The sequence below is a fragment of the Sinocyclocheilus grahami genome, unplaced genomic scaffold, assembly GCF_001515645.1.
Source record: "Sinocyclocheilus grahami isolate Dianchi unplaced genomic scaffold, SAMN03320097.WGS_v1.1 scaffold217.1, whole genome shotgun sequence".
Taxonomy (NCBI): domain Eukaryota; kingdom Metazoa; phylum Chordata; class Actinopteri; order Cypriniformes; family Cyprinidae; genus Sinocyclocheilus; species Sinocyclocheilus grahami.
Window position 1 is genome coordinate 82,881 of NW_015505396.1, and position 24,111 is coordinate 106,991.

General features: G+C 38.2%; 1 protein-coding gene across 1 annotated transcript; it reads right to left on the reverse strand.

Annotated features, from left to right (window-relative positions):
* Positions 1 to 293: 293 nt before the first annotated feature.
* Positions 294 to 22,134, reverse strand: LOC107596307 (voltage-dependent L-type calcium channel subunit beta-4-like). Its single transcript, XM_016287001.1, has 14 exons — positions 21,862 to 22,134; positions 19,713 to 19,796; positions 9,926 to 10,084; positions 9,099 to 9,179; positions 8,825 to 8,952; positions 7,024 to 7,073; positions 6,753 to 6,772; positions 6,486 to 6,566; positions 4,706 to 4,764; positions 4,435 to 4,544; positions 2,813 to 2,964; positions 2,595 to 2,690; positions 2,287 to 2,475; positions 294 to 1,203 (listed from the first exon to the last, which is right to left on the reverse strand). Exons 1-14 carry the CDS (start codon positions 22,078 to 22,080, stop codon positions 919 to 921), a joined length of 1,713 nt encoding a protein of 570 aa, XP_016142487.1. The 5' UTR covers positions 22,081 to 22,134; the 3' UTR covers positions 294 to 918.
* Between the last annotated feature and the right edge of the window lie 1,977 nt (positions 22,135 to 24,111).

Genomic DNA, 24,111 nt, shown 5'->3' on the forward strand with positions numbered 1-24,111 from the left:
TTTAAAAAAACAACAAAAAAAGAAGTTGTGGCCTAATGGTTAGAGAGTCGGACTCGTAACCCAAAAGGTTGCGGGTTTGAGTCTCGTAACGGCAGGGATTGTAGGTGGGGGGAGTGAATGTACTGTGCTCTCTCCCACCTTCAATACCACCACTGAGGTGCCCTTGACAAGGCACTGAACCCCCAACTGCTCCCAGGGCGCCGCAGCAAAAATGGCTGCCCACTGCTCCCGGTGTGTGTTCACGGTGTGTGTGTTCACTGCTGTGTGTGTGCACTTTGGATGGGTTAAATGCAGAGCACTAATTCCAAGTATGGGTCACCATACTTGGCCACATGTCACTTCACTTTCACATCATCCTATGTCCGCTCAAGTTATGCACTAATGAAAGGGGAAGCATGCGTTCAGGTAACATGCTGGCAATAATGACAAAGACTAACTGAGCTCCTTGTTCAGTTTTCAGGGATCCTGTATACACCCTTTACAACTCTCTGATTCTCGGCTATTGCTAGCTTCACAGAATATTTGCTTTTAAGGACCAACCAATCATTCCGTTTTGAAGTGAAATGGTTGCTTGGTAGAAGTAAAACCTGCCCTTTTGCAACAGAATCGGCAAAACAAAAAAATCAACAAGCATATTAACATGTGAAAGCATAACAACTGTAACATTTCTGCTCCATTGCATGTTGAAAGGTTCCCTTTTCCCAGGCAGACACGTTGAGCCTTGTATAAGCAGACGTAAATGCAGGCTTTGGTCAGATGGTGAAGGTTCAGGAGGGGTTAAACAGTTTCTGCTTTGTAGCTCAAGAGACCCTAACAAAATGAAAGCGTAATGGAAGATGTATACAATTCTGGACAGAAGCCATCTTGGCTCAGTGGCTCTGTGGCTCAGGCTTGGAGGACGAAACGGGGCAGGGTGGCTCAGAGCCGGTGTCGTGAGTCCTGACTGTAGCTGCCTGGGGAACTGCGGTTGCGGTGGGGCTTGTAGGTGTCCTGGTAGGGGTCCTGGTAGCCCTGCTGCTCTTCCATGTAGTGGTGGTCTCGACCGCTGCCGCCGTGCTGCGAGCCAGAGGAGCCTCGGTTCCGTCCCTTGTGCGCTCGTTCGTTGTGGTAGTTCTCGTCTGAGGTCATCAGGTTGCGCCGTTCGTTGGGGGTGGAGTGGTCCCCAGTGTGGTTGGCTTGCAGTGTTTTTTGCCCCTGCTGATTCTGATGTACAAGTACCAAATAAAGTAAGAGCCTGCACTAGTATTAAGTTTTTTATCTTTTAATATAAGCACTACCGTTTAAACGTAAAAAAAACATTTATAGTGTTAACAAAATATTCTATTTCAAATAAATGCTGTTCTTTTAAACTTTATATTCATTAAATAACGCTGGAAAAAAGTTGCTGAAAATTCAGCTTTGCCATCACAGGTATAAATTTCAATTTAAAATAAATTAAAATTTAAAACAGTTTAAGTTGTAATAATATTTGACAATATTACTGTCTGAACCATATTTTTGATCAAACAAATGAAGCCTTGGTAAGCAGAAGAGACTTCTTTCAAAAACATTAAAAGTGTTTTGAACCTACTTTTGAACGGTGGTACGTATTAAACACTACTGTTTGAAAGTTTGGGATCAGCAAGATTTTGACTGTTTTTGTGTCTTACGCTCATTAAGGCTGCATGTATTTGATCAAAATACAGTAAAAACTGTAATATTGCGATATATTATTACAATTTAAAATATAATTTATTCATGTGATGGCAAAGCTGAATTTTCATCAGCCATTACTCCAGTCTTCAGTGTCACATTTTCCATCAGAAATCATTCTAATATGCTGATTTATTATCAATGTTGGAAACAGCTGTGCTGCTTAATATTCTTTGATGAACAAAAAAAAAAAAAAGAGCATTTATTCAAAACTAAATTTTTTTGTAACAAAATACACTCTTTATTTTGATAAAAAAGATATTAAAACTTGTATTGTTACTAAAGATTTCCATTTTGAATAAATACAATTTATTTTATGCAACATTTTATTTTATACAACATTTTGCTAATACTTTTTATATTATTATATCAGATTTTATGACATTATATTAATTGAAAGTCTAAATTGAATATTTGTATAAAACTTTTAAAACACACCACCGGACTATTTAAAATGGACCAATGATTAACCAATCAAAACATAGGCTTTGTAAATTCATAAAAATTTTGACCAAATATCTTGGTATTGATCAAAAAGTCTACAAACACCTTAAAAATGCCTATTATGTGTAGAGAGTGCGTGTGATTGCGTACCTGCAAGCCGGATATAGCAGACGTAGTGTAAGGGGCCAGGGCAGCGGGGCCGAGGTTCCTGCCCAGCAGAGGGTTGAGCGGGGTACTGCTGGAGGTGTGGGTTGCCTTCCAGTACGCCTCAAGATACTCAGCCAGGTGCTCACATGCGTCTTCCAACTGATTCTCATCCAAGATGATGTCAAACATCTCCTGTTAAAGAGGAACACACACACATATATAAGAATATGTTAAAATTGTGTAAAACTGGAGTAATTTCTGTATTTTTCTTCCATATGTGTGTTGATGTTTGTATGTAAGATAAGACGCACCGGAGGACACTGTGCTAGTTTATCTGCGGCTACGAGCTGTACATTGAGGTGTTTACTCTGTGACTTTCCTCTAGATTTGACGAGCCGCTGGAGGACCTAAAGGACAAAAGAGTTGGTTACAAAGCAAGAACAATAATTTTAATCAGATTTTGAAGTTTGATTGGTCTTTCTCTAATGCAACACTAAAACCATGACACGAGTGTCTTTGAATGTCACACCTTTGGCGAGGACACTTTGACATGGACGATTATGGGTGCTAGTGAAGTCTTCATCAGCTGAGCAGGATGGTTGATGGTGTCTGCGTCCAACACAACCAGCTGGAGCGAGCGAGCTAGTTCAAAGATGCGCTCAATCTCGCTCTGTACCTCAGCTGTACATGTATATCACACAAAGAATTATCAGTCTACAGTTTGCACACTAATAGAACAAAAGGAGAAGTGACACATTTTGATATTGCATTTGATGGCAGTATGTCAGATTAAAGGAATATTCTAGGTTAAAATACACATGAAATCAAAATTGACTATTTATTTTGTTAGCGCACACTGCTATTTTTGTGGTGAACAATTCAGTCAATCCACACAAAAACATTTTTTTTGCCTTCGTAATCTTTAATCCAAATCTGAAAATGCACCTCCCCTCTGAAATGACGGACCTTCTCTGATGACGTCAGTTTGAGGGCTTGGGCTTGAGCATAACATCCTTAAACACGCCCCTCCAACTCTCAGAGTTGTTCTGAATGAAATGCCTACTTTACTAAATCCAATCAGTTCGCAGTAGAAAAAAAAAACAAGCCACACCCTCCGTTTTTCTTATTCAATATTACGTTCCTCTCAGAAGTACGTCACAATACGGAAGTAAAGTCGGTTGCAACTTCCGGTTTACACTGACTTTAAATACAACCAGTTTTGGGCAAGCTGCTCAAAAAATGCAGCTACCAAATACTCTACAGAAAATAGGGTTAGGGATTTTGAGAAAGTAGCTATTTACACTAAAAACGGTAATATTAGACACCAAAAAAAAAAAAGTTGTAGTTGATGTTTCTCAGGCATTGCTACCACTAATTTCTAAAAAAACCCTACTGAAAATACCACACACTTGGCTTTGCTGAAATAATGTCAGGGAAAATGTGACATTTTTTGTGTGCGTCAACAATGAAATGCTACCTGATTTCACCGATTAAAAGAAAAATGTGAGCAACACTACTGCCCACTACTGAGTTTACCACAGAAAATGAATTTTGACTCATTCTTCACTTTATGAAAACTAAAGAAAATGTGTTAAGTAGTGCACTTAAAATGAAAGCTTATGGAGCAAGTGTACAAGCACTACAAATAAATGTTTAAATATGCAATTATCACTTGTAACCATAATTCTTAGAAATAGTGTGATATAATTACTTACCTACTATCTCACAATATCCAGGCAAGGATATCAGAAAGTGATATGACTTAACTATTTGTAAAGCACTGTTTATATGGTGCAAACTTTACACTCGGCCACCAAGAAAAGCTGTGCTTAACTTAACATAGCTATTCACACAAATTTTCATCCTAAATATCAAGATTAATTTACACAAGAATTAAGAGAAGTGCATTAAAAATAGTGTCACATTTTTTTTATTTTAAATGTTCCAGTGCATTTAAGTCTTAGAACCATAGACTTGACAGTAAATGCATTACTGTTCATATGGCTTTCCTTGTATTTATAAACTGAGGAACAAGTCAAAATTATTTTCTATGGTAACTGATTACACGGTGACCAGAACTTGAATTTAACCTGGACTATTTATTTTTAATAACCTTCTGTGAGGTATGTTTCGGTTCTTTCTGTGTCTTACCCAGGCTGGATCTGGTATTTGAGCGCTCAATAATGGCTCTCTTGCTGGGATTGTTAAGCACTGATCTCTTTGCCAGTGAGATATCTGCAGTCACACGCGTGATAGTTATCCTAGGACAGTAAATACATTATCTGTAGTTAGCTGCAGTGAAAACCTGTCATTATAACATATAAGCCACCCTATCTTGTTTATAACAAATTATTCCGTATTTTAAATTTCTAAGTGATGTGCAGGAACAGGATGAAATCTATAAACCACTTTTGATACTTACCTGCCATCAAACCGGTGTTTCAAGAAGTCAAAAAGAGCTTTCTGCATCATATCGGTGACCTGTTCAAAAGATATAGAGTATTTCTGTGTGATTTAGAATGACTAAAATGTGGTTAATAGTGTATTTACATCACTTTACATAATACATTTATATTTACATAACTTCATATTTAAATACTATTTGATCTGTTCTAAAACAACATTTGTGTGTGCCATGTTTATGCTTATTAGGGTATTTTACTGTAGCTAAGCAACATGCTAAAGCCAAACTCCATTGAAATAAAGTGCAACAGTGCCAACCTATGTTTTTTTTTTTTTCAGCAGCCCTGTTTTCCGGAAGTATTTTTCCCATTCATTTTTCTTATAGGTATTTTAAAAACTTGTTTGTTTAAGAGTTATAAGCTATGAACCAAACCAAGCAGCTACAAGGAGAATCACAACATTACAAACTTTAATTTGAAACAAATTTAGAGACAAAGTTGTAAACTTAGCTTAACCTTTAATCAGAGAAAAGACTACAATCCCATGAGGCATTGCGAAGGACATAATTGAGTTAAAAACATAAATATACAACTCTCTCTATCTATCTATAATATTTAAAAAATACCTTTAATCAGGGAAAAGACTAGAATCCCATGAGGCATTGCGAAGGACATAATTGAGTTATATAATATTTAAAAAATATTTTCATCTGGCACTATTTACTTGTCATGGTTCTTCGATTGGTCGAGATTTCTGGGTAACGGGTAATGTAATTTTCACCAGGAGTTCTTCTGTCAAACAGTTATTTAAAAAATAAATTGAAATAATGTGGGCTGATGGCTTGAACAAAATCATATACAGTACATCGATTAACAACCTCATAGCTCACAGTAAGTCTGTCTTTAAAGGTTTATGAGCTATCATTTAAAATTAATTTCCATATTGAGAAAATGAAAGGGATTTACTTTAAGAACCCGATTGTTGCACTCTAATAATTGCTGGTCAAGTCTCCTGTGCAAAGTGCTGCATATGTTGAGCATTCCAAATTGGTCACTTATAAGGTTCCATACTGGTCACTTATTGCAGCTGTGGGGAGCGAGGCAGTTTTTGGAACAGAGCTAAAGATTCAATTTAATTTTAAGAACAAAACTCCTGCCTCATCAACTCAAAAGCTTACTTAGTCTCAATAAAACAAGCCTCCCTGTAATTTATACACCAAGCAGCTGCATAAATAAATGAAATCCTTGTTACATCTGCATCCAGTTACACCCTATAAATGGCAAAGGAGCTTGTTTTCTTTATTTACTTTCTCTAATTCACTGTCTCGCCTTGTCTTTGTCTATCACATGCCTTCATTCTTTCTCTCAACGATTCCCTCCCTCCATCACTGTTCCTGTTATTCTGTCTCTTTCTAATTTCAAACCGTGCTCTACTTTCTAGCACTGACGTCTCTTGGACCCCGGAAGGTTGTTGCCGTGGTAACAGAACTGTGAAGAGGAGGAGTATGTTTTTGTTTTCTCTGTGTGAAGAGATGGAGAGACTGGAATAGATATTATATTTTGCTGGTATCAATAACGCAAAATGTGCACACACAGACACGCAGCCAGTCATAAACAAAGAACGCCAGCTCTACGGCCTTGAAGGAGGAATTTTCAGTTCTATGTTATTTTATGATGAATTTGCTGATTCACCTGTAAAAACTCTCCAGATCGATCTTTGACAAAAGTGTTTTTCTGTCAACAACAGAGACCCAAGTTTGATGACGATATATCTCCACCACATCATTTAGGACAACCCACCTCATATCCTTTCAGCGATGGACCAACCAGCACCACAGGCCTCATGGAAGGCACAACATCATAGGGAGCCACATGTTCAGTCTGCAGATGAGATCATAGGTAAATAACAAAGCACAGCATGGTCAAAGTACGTCACAATGAGAGTAGTTTTGAGGAATGAGTGTAGAGAGGAATTTGAGTTTAGGACATGTGTGGCAGAAATACATCTCTTCAATGACTGGACAGGAAGGTTAGGCGACGATTCTTCCATCGTGTGGACACACTTACCACTTTCTGTTTCTGCTTGCCTGTAAAAAGAGAGGAAAAAGAAGTAAAGTATTATCAAGTTCTTCAAATGAGAGAAAGCCATTCAAGTCATTCATGGTCCACTGTCCCATGCTCACAAGTAGCTGCACGTTTGATCTTTAGCCTTACGCAGGACAGTGTTGAAGTAAAATCATCCACTGATGAATTGCCTATGATTCCGTTTTTTCGGGGAGATTCCTGTAACCCCACCCCCATCTCATAAAGCCCCACCCCCAACAGCTCATTGGCTCACCTGATGACATCACATCCCCCAAACTAGAGGAGGAGCTTCCACTGGACTTACTAAAGAAATGAGCAGACAAACAGAGACAGAGATAGAACATTTTTAGTCATTGTGTCTAAACACACAAGTGGACTACTCTAAATCTCTATAATTTAATACTACATGCTATAATCTCTAATAGCTAATGCATAAAACCTGGTCCGACCCACACTGATTCTATGTCAACGTCCATGAATTGATGCTGCATGTAGAATTGTTATCGATAGTCACCTGGGTTTGAGGGTCAGTCATCCGATTTCAAACTGCGAGCTGGTGTCACCTAACCTGATACCCAGTTTTCAACAAATCAAATGTCAAACAATCTCAGAATTCCTGTACTTTTGGATAATTTCAAGTTTTAAATAAATTGTCTCATAATTTGATACTGGGTCTTTCATCTGGTAGTCTCAGCCTCAGACCCATAGACCATCTGATGAATATTACTAAAATTAATATTACTAAAATGGCAAGAGCTCTCCAAAATTGTAAGCTCAAATCTAATGGGTTTCCTAGTAATTCCCAGGGTGCAAACATTTTTATAAGTCTACCTGGAGAAAAAAAGCTTGTTTATATACTGTAGTACCAGGCTGGCGCAATGAACAATGTTTGCGAGGTTAATAGCACTGAATCTTTAAAAGATATTCAGCTGAGGCACTATATCCTTTGTGCACAACTGTATATTCTGTTTATTTCATGTTATGTCCACGAAAAACAATCTATATTTATTACTAATTCTTACCATCAAATTTATTCCTTCAGTGCCAGTTCTACAACTGCTTGCAGAAACTGTGGCACCAATATTGAATTAGTATTTTGTTACTCTCTCTATTAAATCATTTAATATTTTTCCAGTCTTTTAATGTCACACAAAACACAAAGCAAAGCAAAACACATGGATGCTGACAGACAGTTTAAGTGGATGTTCTTGGCCAGAATAAACTGTACTGTAGACTGGACTTTATGTCGATACTCAAAAGTTTGGCTCTGGATCTGCATTTCTGTAGCTAAAACACAATGATTATGAGCAGCAGTGAAAGTACAGTGAACTGTGATCAATGCACAATCGGGTTCAAAATCAAGTCATGATGTTTTTGGCCAAGATAACAGTCCTGATTACATAAAGCAACAGGCAACTGAAGAAAAAAAACAACAAAGGGTGAAAATTCAGATCTGGTGTGAAACTGAAATGCAAACCCACCATACATTCTGGGTTTAATCTGGGTGTTCATCTAATTTAAAATTTCAAGCAATGCCATGCTCGCAGATTAACTGAGTGACTGAAAGTCAATTTTCTTTATAATGCCATCTCTGTTCTTGAAACCCACCACCCTTATTTTCATTTTGGAATGGAATATTTTTAAGAATATTTCATAATGTCTATTGTATCCTATAATAAGGCTTAATATTTGGTTATATCTGCTGTATCTATAGAATAGCAACTATAATAGAGCATTTGGTTTTCTACACATGGAAATGGCATTAAAAACTTTTTATTAATGGATCAAAGATTGCATAAATAAAAATGAGCCTTGAAAAATGTAGTGGTGCACATTTTTGGATATTTGTGACTATAGATATAATATGCAATTTAAATGTGTTTGCTGTTCTTGTCCACCTCATTGACTCAGTGGAGTGGATATACAACAAATAGGGTGGACATATGAATTTTACAAGATTTAATTGCCAGGTTGATAAACAGACAGAATATTAAGGACTAAGAGGTTGTGGAAAATCAAATGCTCCATTCACCTAGGTAAGTATGTCTGCTTACCCTTGTACACGGCTTTTCTTCAGTTCCAGCTGTGCTCTGATATTCTCCAGCTTCAGAGGACTGGGGATAAAACCAATCTCACAGCCTTCTTTCACCAGCCTCCCAATCCACCAGTCATTATTAAACTTCTGCATATGGAGCACAGAAAAGGACAAAAGAAATAAAAGCTGGGAAAAAAACTTTATCCCCTCCTAGCATTTTTCTATTTTCAAAGTCATCAGTGAATCTGAATCAGCAGTGACCTGTTCACTAATGGGCCAGCAGGCCACAGTACCTCTTTGATGTGCAGGAAGTCTTTTGCATCAAATGAGATGGCAGTTCCTGGCGCAGGCACGTCTTCATCCAGCGCACCATATATATATATATATATATATATATATATAAATATAAATATATACGTAATATGTGAAAATGCAACACTTGTCCATTCTGATACTGTGACTTTTAACTTAAGATTGATGTTGGTTATATTAATGTTTTCCTTTATTTTGTGATGTTGGACATTTGTGAATATTTGCTAATGTCTATTTTTACACACTAAATGTACAGCCTGTTCTTGTCCACCTCATTGGATATACAACAAATAGGGTGGACATATGCATTTTTTATTTAATTGTACTCGTATTATAAATTCTACTTATTTTATAAGTGTAATCATAATCTGCATTGTCCACACTGTTATAGCTGTGTCCACCCTTTTATACTGGAATTTTTTCATTTATGCTTTAATAATAACAAAAATTAGGAAAAACACTGTGTTGTAAATAATATTAGTGAAGAATGATGCATTTCCTTAAGTTAAATTCTACATTCTGCTCATGTGCATCTTAAAAGTACACAGTGAAATAATATTAAAAAACAGACACGTTATGATAAAATATTATTTTTTAAATCAATCATCACTAATATGGTATCAAATTTTATGGTATCAAGATTAAAGGACACATTATCTCTTTATTAATCCCAAAATAAATATGTTTATATCAGAAGTGTATTAGGCTATTATATTAATGATCTTGAAATCAAAAGTACTACGTACCAGTAAATAAGCACTATATACTGTTGTGTATTAAAGTATTCCATATGCTTGATTAATACATAGTAAGTGTGATTTGTATCTGTCCTGACCTTTGCCCTCTCCAGCTGCAGTGTAGCCTGTTGTTCTTGCTCCTGCCGGCCCTGACTACCCCCCTCCGGCCTCTCCTCCTCCAACGACACATCTGAATCAGACGGCCTGCTAGTGTAGGAATCAGCTGAACCCTGCGAACAGACAGCACATACTACATTACTTGCATGTATGCAGTCTGGTCATGGCTGTAAAGGAGGCAAGTTATAAAAGTTGCATTTTCTTTGCCCAGTCCTATCAGAACAATTACTGAATCTTCCGAATGTTTCGAATTTTCAGCACATAAATATATGACCTCTGGCATGTCAATATTTATTCAGCATTCAGATACTTGGCACGCTCTGATGAATGGCAGACTGTGATATCCCACTATGTAAAACGAATCATAACTGAGGAAATTTACATATAGGAGTCTTAAAGATGGAGTATCAAAAACATTTTAATCTCACAGGTCAGAATTAGGGTAAAACAAATTCTCATGCAAAATTGAATAATGTTAATAAACCTTGCACAACCTTGAAGTGGTACAAAATGGTACAAAAGTCGAAAACAGTGTTGGGCAAGTTACTTCCAAAATGTAATACATTATATATTACTAGTTACTGTCTTTTGAAAGTAATTAGTTACATTACAATATTACGGTCTCTGAATTGTAATGCGTTACTCTACTTTTGAGTTACTTTCACCAAAATATCCACAGAAGTATTATAAAATGCCAAAATGTAGTTTATTGCTGCTCATTCTACACCCAGTGGAGGGTAATGTGGTAGGTCTATATAGCATACAATTATAAAATCATATTTAGATGCCGGTATGTAGGTCTACATTAATGTTACGTTGTAGTTTAGGTTAAACACAGATAAGCAGAAACCACATTATTACATTCATAAATAACACCGGTAAATAAAGCCAAATGTTATAATGTACAAACAATAAACACAATACCTAGCCTATAGGCAAATTTGAACGGTTTCAGAAGAAAACAAGAATGAAAAATATAAGTTGCTATTTGCTAAACAAGCCAAAACGAATTAGGCTAATCAGTGGCGGCGCTAGGGCGGGGCTTGACGGGGCCCATCAGAAACTTGCTTAGCCCCAGGCACATTTCCTAATTATGTTCCCTTATTTTTGGTGTCACTTGCATTAATATTAAAAAAATAAACATAAAAAAAAATGCCTAATATGTGGCCTATAAACGATTGATATTATGGGGGCGAGGTCAAGCAACACAAGCAAGCGCAAACTGCACTATAGAGAAAGTGAAAGTAAAAAAACTGACGGAGCTTTCTAACGCTGCATTAACGTCGCATATTCTCTGAGACAACAAGAGACAAAATGACTTCAATATTACCAACAGATGATGGTATATATCTGTCTTAAATTATTCCCTTAATATTTCTCGTGGCCCATATAGTGAAAAACATGAGAAGAAACGTATTTCGCGTTAAAAAGGTTGTTTTTGAAAATCTGAGCACGAAATAAAGCTGCTTTTAATTTTCATCGATGACTGCAGTGTTAATAATTTTAATTATATGCCTATAATTCAATTGTATAAATTAATAGACCTGTTTAAAAAAACTTTAAAAAAAAACACTCAGTGAGGAGTAGCCTAAACTAATAGCCTCACAGCGTGCCATACGGCGCGGAACGGCATAGTCATATAGACTATGATTTAACAAAAACAGATTTTGTTATTTTTAGTTAAACTTAATTTTTGTTGCTTTTCTGCGCTCGTCGCCGCCTTTTTTCTCTTCTCCGACCCCGCAGCTCTCTCCGATAGCTTACTGTTAGTGGCACCAGTCCAGGTGTTTCCAGGTTTTACTCGTGCTATTTCTCCATGTTGAGAGTTTGGTGTCGCACATATTGCTAAGCATTCTTATCCTTTTCTCCGATTAACTGAAAATAACAGGAGTGTGTCCATCTCACAAATGTAGAATCCGTCTCTGCAGTCATCTCAACCATCTAATTCCAGCAACAGAAGATAGACTAACTATTTTACCCGCGGAATTTTTTCTCTGGTGCTGTTTTGCTGTGTGAGTAATATGTTGTTGTAACTTGCGTTACTGAGATTGTAACGAGTAATAATATTAACCAAATTTTATTAGTATTATATTACTGCCTTACAGCAAAACGTAATATACTACTGTAATATTATTACTTTTGTAATGCGTTACTCCCAACACTGGTCGAAAATAAGACCCACATTCCAAATATGAGAATGACACAGAAAAGAGATTTACCTGAAACAATTTCTCCAAAGATACATTTTGACATTTGACAAAGTTTGTGCATAAAAAAGATCAAACCATCCACACTGTAAAATATGATCAAAATTAGAGTGGTAAAAGACTGCAAATATGCTACACTAATAACCTGTTCATTTGTTAACGGTAAGTTTCCTTACTCAGCATGGTGAAAAACTGTAATAGATCTAATGGGTGTCACTATCTGTGCTAGGAGGAGCGCGGAACGAGGAACAAGGAGACGTGGAGTAAAAAAAAAGTTTTTTTATTTTTTTTTTACAATGCACTTGGACCGTCTTCCTTGGTCATTATTCACATTGGTTTGGTCTGCTGGATTTTCATTACGTCTGTGATTCTCATGTTTCCCTATTCAGACCGCTGCAAACCCAGGTCAGCAAAAACCCACCTGTACCTCTGTTACTAGAGCTGTCAGCCACAGAGATGCAGAGATACAGAAAAATACACCTGTGAGCTGAAGGTGACTTCAGGTAAGCTCCTTTTGATCACAGTCTACATTACATAGTCTTTAAAAACAACAGATACATTTACTAGATAATAAACTAGGTAATAATTGACATTTATTTCATATGTAATTTTTAATTAAACTTTGCTATTGGTATTGTCACACAAATGTGCAGTGTGTAACATGGATACAATAAAGTCTTAACAGTCATAAACAGTCTTTAATCCTGGGAATGACGGGAATTTCACAACATTCAACAAGCAGAACCGACAAAGGAAGACTACACAGACTGGGGCTAATAAATACATGGCAATCAGGGGAACACAGGTGCATGGAATCAATCAAATTAACACAATTAACACGAGGAGAAACTGGGTCACGGGGAGCAAAACACAAAGATAGTCCAGAACCCTGACAATTTGCCCCCCTCCCGGAAGAAGAACAACAAGGGGGGGGGTACTAAGGAGGAGGTTCCGGAGGAGGACGGACACCCGGGAAGGGGCCGGTAGACAGAGTCCAGGGAGGAGACGATGGAGGGAGGAGCCAGGGAGGAGACAGGAGGGGCTTGGAGCAGGAGGAGTCCAGCTGGACCCAGGCCACAGCCATAATGTTGACCCACGGTGGAGCTGACGGAGGGAGGAGCCATGGAGGAGGAATGGCCGCCGACTCCAGGGGGCCGACCAACGGCGGCAGAGCAGGTGGTGGAGGAGCCCAAGGCGGAGACGGAAAGCCGATGAGCCAGGGCGACGGGGAGGTTCCGGAGGTCCTAGGCGGAGCAGATGGCACTGGTGACCGACGCGAAGATGTGGATCCAGGAGGCCGCGGTGGAGCCAGAGCGACCGAGGACTGAGGAGGAGCCGAGGGGATGAAGGAGCCTGACGGAGCCGGAGGGACGAGGCGAAGCCAGAGGAGTGGAGTCCCGAGGCGCAGGATGGTCGACGCCAGACCAAGGCGGAGCCGGAGGGATGAGGGAGCCCTGCGGAGCTAGTAGACTGCCGGGCCACGGCGGAGAGGAGGGAGCTAGGAGCCATGGTGGAGCAGACGGGTCAATGGGCCAAGGCGGAGTCCGGGGCTTAGAGGCTGGAAGCAGAGTCAAGGGAAACTCCAGCCACGGCGATGCTGGAGGATGGCAGTCCCGCAGAGCTTGCACCGCATAGATGGTGGGCTGAGGGCGAGCAGAGGGGCTGCCAGCTGACAGCGGAGGAGGAGGCAGGAGCAGGTGGGAGGGCGGGCATTCATGAGCCTCCGGGCATTCATGGCTAAACTCTGGATCAGGAGCCCCCTCTAGTCTGAACCCAGGAACAGGATTGCGCTCTGGAGGAGCGGACACTTGAGGGCGCTTTCTAGGAGCGGGCACTGGAGGCCGCTTTCTAGGAGCAAGCACTGGAGGGTGCTCTGAACTGGATTCGGGGGAAGGAGCCCTCCCCTCTCCGTTTTGGCACATACGCCGCGCCATACTCAGCTCACCCTCAGCGCAGGGGGGCGGAGCTCCTTTCTGCGATCCGATCCTCAGTTCTGTCGCTGCGTGCGGCGATGGCTCGTCGGTCGTGGCGGGCTCCGACTCTCCATCAGCGGTGGGCTCGAGCATGCGCTCCGCGCATCGGGGAGATGGTGGGCTGGGCACTGGGTCGGGAGTGGAACTGGCAAGATTCTCCTGGGAACAGGCAGGGGACGGAGATCCATTTCTCGCTAGAGTCCACTCCACGAAGGCGGCGAATTCCGCTTGAGGACCATCTTCGGACGACGGTGCTCTGCACGGGTAGCTGGTAAGTTCGGTGAGGGCCAGAAACAGTCTGGTATGGTCCTCGAGCGAGCGCTCCCCCTGCTCCAGCAGGAGGAGGAGGAATTCGGGGCGAAGGAGGGGATCCATAGAACACAACGGAAACAGAACACTTGAGGGAAAAAACACGGAAACAAAAACGGAGGGTAAACACACAGAAGTTACTGTTTTTTGGTCGGTTCTTCTGTCACGATCTGTGCTAGGAGGAGCGCGGAACGAGGAACAAGGAGACGTGGAGTAAAAAAAAAGTTTTTTTATTTTTTTTTTACAATGCACTTGGACCGTCTTCCTTGGTCATTATTCACATTGGTTTGGTCTGCTGGATTTTCATTACGTCTGTGATTCTCATGTTTCCCTATTCAGACCGCTGCAAACCCAGGTCAGCAAAAACCCACCTGTACCTCTGTTACTAGAGCTGTCAGCCACAGAGATGCAGAGATACAGAAAAATACACCTGTGAGCTGAAGGTGACTTCAGGTAAGCTCCTTTTGATCACAGTCTACATTACATAGTCTTTAAAAACAAGATACATTTACTAGATAATAAACTAGGTAATAATTGACATTTATTTCATATGTAATTTTTAATTAAACTTTGCTATTGGTATTGTCACACAAATGTGCAGTGTGTAACATGGATACAATAAAGTAAAATGTTACCCAGCATATTATGGATAAACATCAGTCATCAAATATTTTCATATACATATCACTGTCTGAGACAAATATAAAAATACTGAATCCTAAATTGAGTAACAGGCTATGAAACTTACATATCTTAAAAAAATCTGCAGCTGGATGGAAATCTTCAAAATAAAAGCTATAAATATGTGTAATTATGAGCTTCCAATGTGTCTCCTTGTCGGATTCGATCATCCATCAGTTGTCAGCAAACTTCATTAACTACTCCAAATAGTAATAAGTTAGAGAACAAATACTTCTCAAAAGAAGCCCTGAAAAACTCAACAGACTCTAGGATATCCTCTCTGCATTCTTATTCAACAACATATCAAGATAGCTTCCATTGAGCATACATACCTTCACTGCTTGTTTCTCAGGACCATGAAAAACTTCACAATACACAATCTGAACATTTTCACCTGAAATAAAGTCCTCAGACGGCTCCATAACATTCAAGAGAGAAGCACCTGATCCCTATCAGCTCAATAAAAACATATACAGTTAGGCATTTACACGTTCCCCTTTTAAGATAATAAAGAAGATCCAACCAGCATGTACATAGTCCTCTAATTAATGAGATACTGCTCAAAGTGAAGTGAAGCTAGGAAGCTGTATTCTGTTAATCCAATTTGGAAACAACATTAGCTCAAGTCAGTGAAAAGAATGATCGGGTCAATATTGCATTAGAGAGAGAGGCAGAGAGAGAGCGAAAAAGCCTCGCAGTCGGCTAAAAAATTTCAGCACGCTGCCTATGGCGAAACACTTTTTCCCTGAAGGCAGCCGCTCCGCACAAGCTTACTTCAGCAGGGACCCAATTGAGGCCGGTGAGTCCAATCACAAAATGCCTGATTCGGGAAACAAAAAATGCACAAGTTTGCTTATCTTTCACAGCAGAAGTGATGATTGTGTGCAAAAGAAAAACCCCCCCACCAAATTTCAAATGAATGGCTTTCATCCTCGATTTTGACGAGATAATAGTCTTTTTTTGCTGAAGAGTGACTTTGGAGGGCCTTTAAAGATTCATATATAAATGTCATAAAGAGAGACAATGGCGCAAAATGAAGTTAAACAGATATTTTTCTCATTAACAAAATTTAGCTTTTATTAAGCTTTATATCCACAATTTCACTGGATTTGCAATGCAAAGCACAATGAACTTGGTTCAAATTAATCTGTATTTTATTGTTAAACAGATATAAATTCTCCTAGACTTCCATTTGAAGTATGTAGAATAATATAAAACCAGTCATACACTGTAAGAAAAAAATTTTTTTTTTTTAAGTAAATTACTGGAGTACATTTTACAAGAAAAACTTTATACTTCAAAATTTCGCATTCAACTCAATGTGTTACTTGCATTTTTTTTGTAATCAATTCTTAACCATTTCTGAGTGAATTTTTTTTCCCCCAGTGTTAGAACAAACTACTCAGTTACACGACTTACACAGTGTGCATTTTATTATTAACTTTAAACAAACAATTTCTTGAACATTATGCTTGCTGATTCATATTTTAAATGATTTTATGTGCCCTAGTTAAAAGCTATATGTTAATAATACTGATTAAATATACAAACAACATGATATACCATATGTTCTTCCTCAAAAGCACAGGAACCTGATTATGGATTATGATCTGTATCTTAAATAAATGGTCTCTATACATTCAGAACATCGAAATAAACACATCGGATGAGAATTACAGTGGGTTCTAAGGGCCTCTAACTTAGACACACACAATCTTTTCCAGACTTCTGTCTTGATTTCATTTTAAGGCGTTCAAGTGGGGCACCTAAGCCATGTGACTCATTACATTCTACACATCAGCAAGAAAAGGCTCTGCCCCCTTAACAGCCAGACAGTAAATAAACCTTTACAATTTCAACTATATGATAACACCCTAAACAATTTCAATCTTAAAGAGATCAGGCAAGTCCTACAATGAATGGAAAGACACATATTGTAATCCAGAAAAAAGTCCAACTGAAAAATAAATGAGACGTGCTTTTTATTAATATTATTATTCTTTTTTATTTTTGCTGTAGCGTTCTTTAAACGCACCGTATGGAATAGGAGTGAATGTTCAATGGGAATGTGTGCTATTAACAACACATACTGAAAGACATATACACACACAAGCCTCTGAAGAGCATCTTCCAAAAGTGCACCCACGGAGATCGGTGGGCTGCATCTTAGAAAATCATGGTACACTGAGTCTCGCAGGCCCTGAATGTGCAGCACAGCTGAGCCAGTGTTCAGCACACACACACACACACACACACACACACACACACACACACACACAAGAGCGCGCTCACGCACGCACACACACATATAGCCAGTGGGAAAAAACTATATATAGCCATAGCCAATTCTGATCACGAGAAAAATAACTCACCGCCTCCGAGTCTTCAAATCCATGCAGGTACAAATTGTCATACATGGAGGTTTGCTATTCCAAAGAGGTCCTCTTGAAGAATATAGAAAAAAAGAGAGAGGAGGAGGAGGTGGAGATGGAGAGAGAGGGGGAGGAGGAAGAGGTAGAGGAGGGAGCCACCACCAAGAAAAATAATCGATGGGGGGGGGGGGATGACGATCCCCTTGCTCCACAGAAGAAGAACAAGGAGGGAAAAAAGGGTGAGAGAAGCCTCACGAGTAAGAGAGGATGGAGAGAGAGACAAAGAGGGAAAGCAGGCTTGTGCAGACGGCTCGGCCTGCAGGATGGAGTGGATCCCTCGTTCAACCTCCAATTCTCTCACATCCTCAGGCAGGGAGAAGCTTCCCAACGGCTCACTGACGCGGATGTTTCATCATCTCTCAGCAACACACTCACACACACACACACGGCACGGCGCTGCTCCCCGCATCAGAGAGAGAGAGTAAGAGGGAAAGAGAGAGAGAGAACCCTTTCTCAATCTCAGGCTGATGACACAGTTGACCAGCTGCATGCTGATTGGCCGAGCAGCCTTCCAGTCAGAGCTGCTGCTGACGTGTGTTCTCCTTGACTGTGAGCGCTGATGAGAGAGAGAGCCTCCCTCTGCCTCTTTCATTCTCTTTCCATCTGTCATTTTATTTGAATGTACAATCAGTTTTTTTCCCTCCAGGATGTTCCCCTTTATTTGCAGTGATGCAATTTTCTCCACTAATTAAATTTTTTTTTTTGTTGTATTATTTTTTTTTACGAACATATGTATTTTCAAATCTAACCACATTTTAACATAATATGAATTAAAACAAATAATTTGTAAAAAAATATAAATAATAAGTATAAATATATATACAATAAATCAATTATATATTTATGTAATAATAATTAAAGTTTAATTACATTTTTGTTGATTATGTATAAATAATATATAATATAATAAAAATACAATTTTATTAATTTACATTCTCTCTATTTTTAAATCTTACCAAATTTGAACAAAACATGAATAAATTAAAACAAATACGTTTTTGTAAATAGTATAAATATATAAACAATAATAAGTATAAATATATACAATAAAGGAATTATATATAAGTGACCCTGGACCACAAAATCAGTCTTAAGTCGCACGTATATATTTGTAGCAATAGCCAAAAATACATTGTATGGGTCAAAATTATAAATTTTTATTTTTATGCCAAAAATCATTAGGATATTAAGTAAAGATCATGTTCCATGAAGATATTTTGTCAATTTTTTTACCGTAAATATATCAAAACTTAATTTTTCATTAGTAATATGCATTGCTAAGAACTTCATTTGGACAACTTTACAGGCGATTTTCTTAGTATTTAGATTTTTTTGCACCCTTAGATTCTAGATTTTCAAATGGTTGTATCTCGGCCAAATATTGTCCTATCATAACAATCAATGGAAAGCTTATTTATTCAGCTTTCAGATGATGTATAAATCTTGATTTAAAAAAATTGACCCTTATTACTTTGTTTTGAGGTCCAGGGTCACATATTTTTATATAATAAATTATATATAAATATATTTTAAGTTTCATTTCCACTTTTATTAACATACTTTCTAAATATTTTTCAATCTAAACCACACATACACACCCACACACACACACACACAGATATATGTGTGCGTGTGTGTAATAATTAAAGGGTTAACAATAGTTAGTTAAAAGTTATGCTGACACTTTACAATAAGGTCCCATTAGTTAATGTTAGTTAATGCATTATCTACCATTAACTAATACTGAGCAATAGATTTGTCACATTATTTATTAATCTGTTAATCTAAGTTAATAAAAATACACCTGTTAATTGTTAGTTCATGTTATCTCAGGTCCATTAAATAATATGAACAGTCTGAGTAGTGATTACAGTGATTAGAGGAAGAAAAAAGTTTTAGTTGACAATTCAAGCATCACACCACATCAAGCCTCTCTGAACAAAGCAATGAATAAGGACATAGAATGTGTTTGCTACACTGACCTTTAAATGTGTCTGATTATAATCCCTAATGTTTAGGTGACTGGTCTTGAGGTAATAATTTATTTGAGCCAAAAAAAGGAGTCATCAATTTTTTATTGATCCAGATTGGCTCTGAGAAACAGGCTTGGTCATTTTCAGAAATGGGCCATTTCTTTACCTGTCTCAGGATAAAACTGGTGGAGGTGGTGCTGCCATCAGACCTCTTCAGTCGACTGCGCCTTGAATATGTTCCCCTGTTCACCTGTAGAGGGAGCAATAACGAAATCATGAATGAATTGCTTCAGATATGGTTGATCATTTCTCAACCATTTACTTTGGAGAATATAAAATTAGCATTAGTCCCATATTTTTGATACTTGATATTAATAGATCAGAATCAGATAAGCAGCATGATCAGTTTTGAATTTATTACCCAAATATTATTTAACTTGCATGTTGAGATCCTATTAATGGTATAAAACACTTGCAAAACATAAATAATAATATCAGACAGAAATATAGACTGAATGTTGCATAGAAATCAATTAGAAATAGGTAAAATATGACTAGACTAGACAGAGTGTAGAAACATGGAAGTTATCCAAATGTGGGTGATGGGAGGGAGGGTGCCAACAGATAAAACTGTGCGCAGTGCATTAGTGACCATTAATGAGGGAAGTTCATTCGGTAATGAGAGACACTTCTATGAGAGATCAATGTAAATTATCTGTGCAATTTATTAATGGACTTATATACAGTGGGGAAAAAAAGTATTTAGTCAGCCACCAATTGTGCAAGTTCTCCCACTTAAAAAGATGAGAGAGGCCTGACTTGCACAATTGGTGGCTGACTAAACACTTTTTTTCCCCACTGTAACAGCAGACGTGGAAAAAGTATAGAGCGGACATTCAGCTTGAGGTTACATAAATATATTAAAGGGTTAGTTCACCCAAAAATGAAAATTAGCTCATAAATTACTCACCCTCAAGTCATCCTAGGTGTACAACAGTTTACACGGAAGCAGCTCCGGGCTGATGACGTATGAGTTCAGCGTTGCGCATGCGCCGGTGAGTCTCGTGAAAACCAACGTTTGTTAACAGGAGCAAAGGAAGCAACGTTTCCTTACTTTAGCAAAGGAAAACCAGTCTCCTCTTGGCTTATATCGAAATCCTCCGACATTCTTCTTTACAAATCCTAGTTTTGTACTTCTAATAAGTGACTGTTTTGTTTTGATCTCTCCCCTGCGCTTCAGCGTTCGTCACTTCTGAGTGGCGCATGTACAAAGCCGACCTCATACGTCATCCGCCCGGAGCTGCTTCCTTGTTCAACTTTTGGCGCAAGCTACATTAAAGTGATTATTACGTTTTGAATATGGATATTTTTCTTACAAATACGCATCGATTCGCTACAGGAGGCCTTTGTTCACCCCCCGGAGCCGTGTGAGACACTTTTTTTGTTTTATGGATGGGCGCTTTTTATTTCACTTCTTTTGGACTGATGCATGCAACACCCGCTGAGTGCCATGAAACAGCTTGAAAGATCAAAGACTATTTTTTACATAACTCCGACTGGATTCGTCTGAAAGAAGAAAGTCATATACACCTAGGATGACTTGAGGGTGAGTAATTTAAGGGCTAATTTTCATTTTTGGGTGAACTAACCCTTTAACCCTTCTTTACCCCTGGGAAGAAAAAAAAATACCGCTGTACATACACACTGGAAGTTTGAAAGAGCAAAAAAGAGAAGGAGAGTGAGAGAGAGATGGGGCTGGACTGACAAAAAATAGTGACTACAGGGACACATTAATTAGCCAGGTCTGATTTGTATCTATTTCTAGGGGTCTCTAGGGCTCTATTGTAGTGTTGAGGATAGACAGAGAGCTTGTTCTTTATAAAGTTTGCTTAATGGGGCCACCAAAAAGTGGGTCAGTGTACTCATTTCACTGCATTAGGGTTGTTCTTTATGTAGTTAGAAAGAATTCTCTATATACTCAAATAATAAAAGTAACTAGCAAAATTGGTTACTTCTGCTTCAAATATTTCACGTGATTTGATAAAGTGAATCGTAGTCTCTGCGTTTTAATTCATACAAGTGCCCTTGACACCCCCACACAAACAACAAAATTACAGAAACCTCTGAAAACAAAGTGCACTTCAGTTTAGCAGCACTCAAAACAGTTCTACTGAGAATACCAAGCAAACACCAATTAAAACGATTACATTCATATATTAAATATAATAATAGCTGTGTTTGTTTAGTTATATAAAGTCATCCAACAAAATTAAAAAGTAAACATTATTTCTTATTTCAAGTCTTAACATTGTCACCTGAAATATAGGCGCTTGGATTCCCTCGCCGATCTTATTCCTAATATAAATGTGTCGAGACATCTCGGCCAGCACATCGGTCCAGATCGGGGGTTGCTGGCCTGCTGGCCCGGCCCAGTGGAAGTTTGGAGGGTTTCGGACGGCTTGATCCAGCTTCGGTGATCTGTGTGTGTGTGTTTCCCCGCGCTCGTGAAGATCCGCTCTGCTGCTCTCGTGCATCAGAAGAGCCTGCAACTCGTCACAGTGTGACAGGTGTCAGGTGCGCGCGCACCACAGCACTAGTGTTGTTAAAAAAAAGAAAAAAAAAGAAATCGCGTAAAAAAGTGTTATGGCAGCACATAGCGCCACCACCCTTTCTCCACACAGTGGCGCTATTGCTTGAGCAAGCTAGGAAATCCTATAATGTAAAAACAATGTGATTCATAGATGATCACAAATCAGATACTCATTTTGTCCTATATGCTTTATTGATGGCTTGTGGAAGCCGTTTAGAGGGTTTTTTAATGGGTGCAATAAGAAAAGCCTGCTCAATATGAGTGAACTTGAAAATGGTAGAGATTTATATATTTATGATCTTCAACATATGTTTTCTAGAAACACACGGAGAGAAGTGGACAGGCAAAGCGCCCAAAAATTAAATAAAACAATAAATTAACATTTAGTTAAGTATCAAGTTTAAAGCTTCATTATAAATAGTACAAGCTAAACACCAACATTATCTGCACCAGTGAAGACACTGAGATGCAATTTTAAGGGTGCAGATGCACTTTTTTTTCCACGCACCTGTCAATTTTGAGATTTTGGGCTTTTTGGCTTTTCATAACGTTTTTTTTTCAGACTAGTGGAAAGAAAACATCCAAAAGACACTGTTAAGTGTTTCTTTTATAGCACTTTATCGATTTGTGTCAATAGATTTCAATTACAATACATATTTTTTAAAGGCCGTTTTCTCAAAATTCTTTTTTTCTCCTAAACTGAGCCATAAATCTCCACTTCAGTAGCACTTACGGATTTGTTCATATATAATTTGTTCGATTTTATACATTTCATTCCCAAAGAAATTGTGAAAATGTATTGTTTTCTGACTGTTCAAAGTATTTTCTGAATTATGGAGTGACAAAAAAAGAGATACCCAAAATTACCTCTGCAAAAATGTTTGACTCTAATATGTCAAAAATAAATTAAACACAAATGTTGAAACAGACTTAATCCAGTGTTCAAATGTTTGTATTAGAAATGTATGTAAATTAGCACATATTTCAATAAATAATGCATCATTTGCATATTTAAATAACATTTTAGAAAACTTGTAATACAATTTTTTTGCAATTATCAATGTATTCAATCAACTGGGTAAGCAGGGTGATAACGATTAGTTAATTGTTTTTTACCCTATTCACCTCTCATTTCTTAAATGAGAAGAAAGGATAAAAATGGGCAAAAGAACATATATTTGATGGTAAACAGTTACAAACATTTGGGCTATGAAGGTCCATGAGAAACACCCTGCAAAACAATAGCACCTAGGGAAATGCTGCAGAAAGTATGGCATGAAAGTTCAGATTAATCTGAAACATTGCTCTTTTTTTCAATGCCAGGATAATGTAACAAAAGATCCCAAAACAATGGGATGAAACAAATCGAAAAGCAATTCGTTACTGTAAAGCAGGGATCCTCAAATCTGGCCCACGAGATCCACTTTCCTGCAGAGTTTAGCTCTAACCCTAATCAAACACACCTGAGCAAGCTAATCAGTGTCTTCAGGATCATTAGAAAATCTCAGGTAGGTGAGTTTGATCAGGGTCGGAGCTAAACTCTGCAGCGCATTGGCCCTCTAGGGCAAGATTTGAGGAACCCTGCTGTAAAGCAATACATTTTTGGTGAACAGTAGTGTATTATATTTAGATTACAACTAATTACAATTACATGACATACAAATTTCTAAAAGGTTATGCATGTGGAATAGATTGACTTATGTTCCATACATAATATTCCACACATATTATAATATTCCTTATGTTGCATACATAATTGAATTATGTTTCATACATTGCAATGAATAGTGAACAGGGAAATTCTGAAATGCAAGTTTGTCACCTGATGAGGTCATAAGGGCTCTATCCATAGTAAATATTGGCTTATAAAAAGAAAGTTTTGAATGATGCAATTTTTTTGGAGATATCAAACTGTTATGTCACAGGAACAATGCTGCATATTTTGTGAAAGCCCTTAACAAAGGTCACTTTAAGG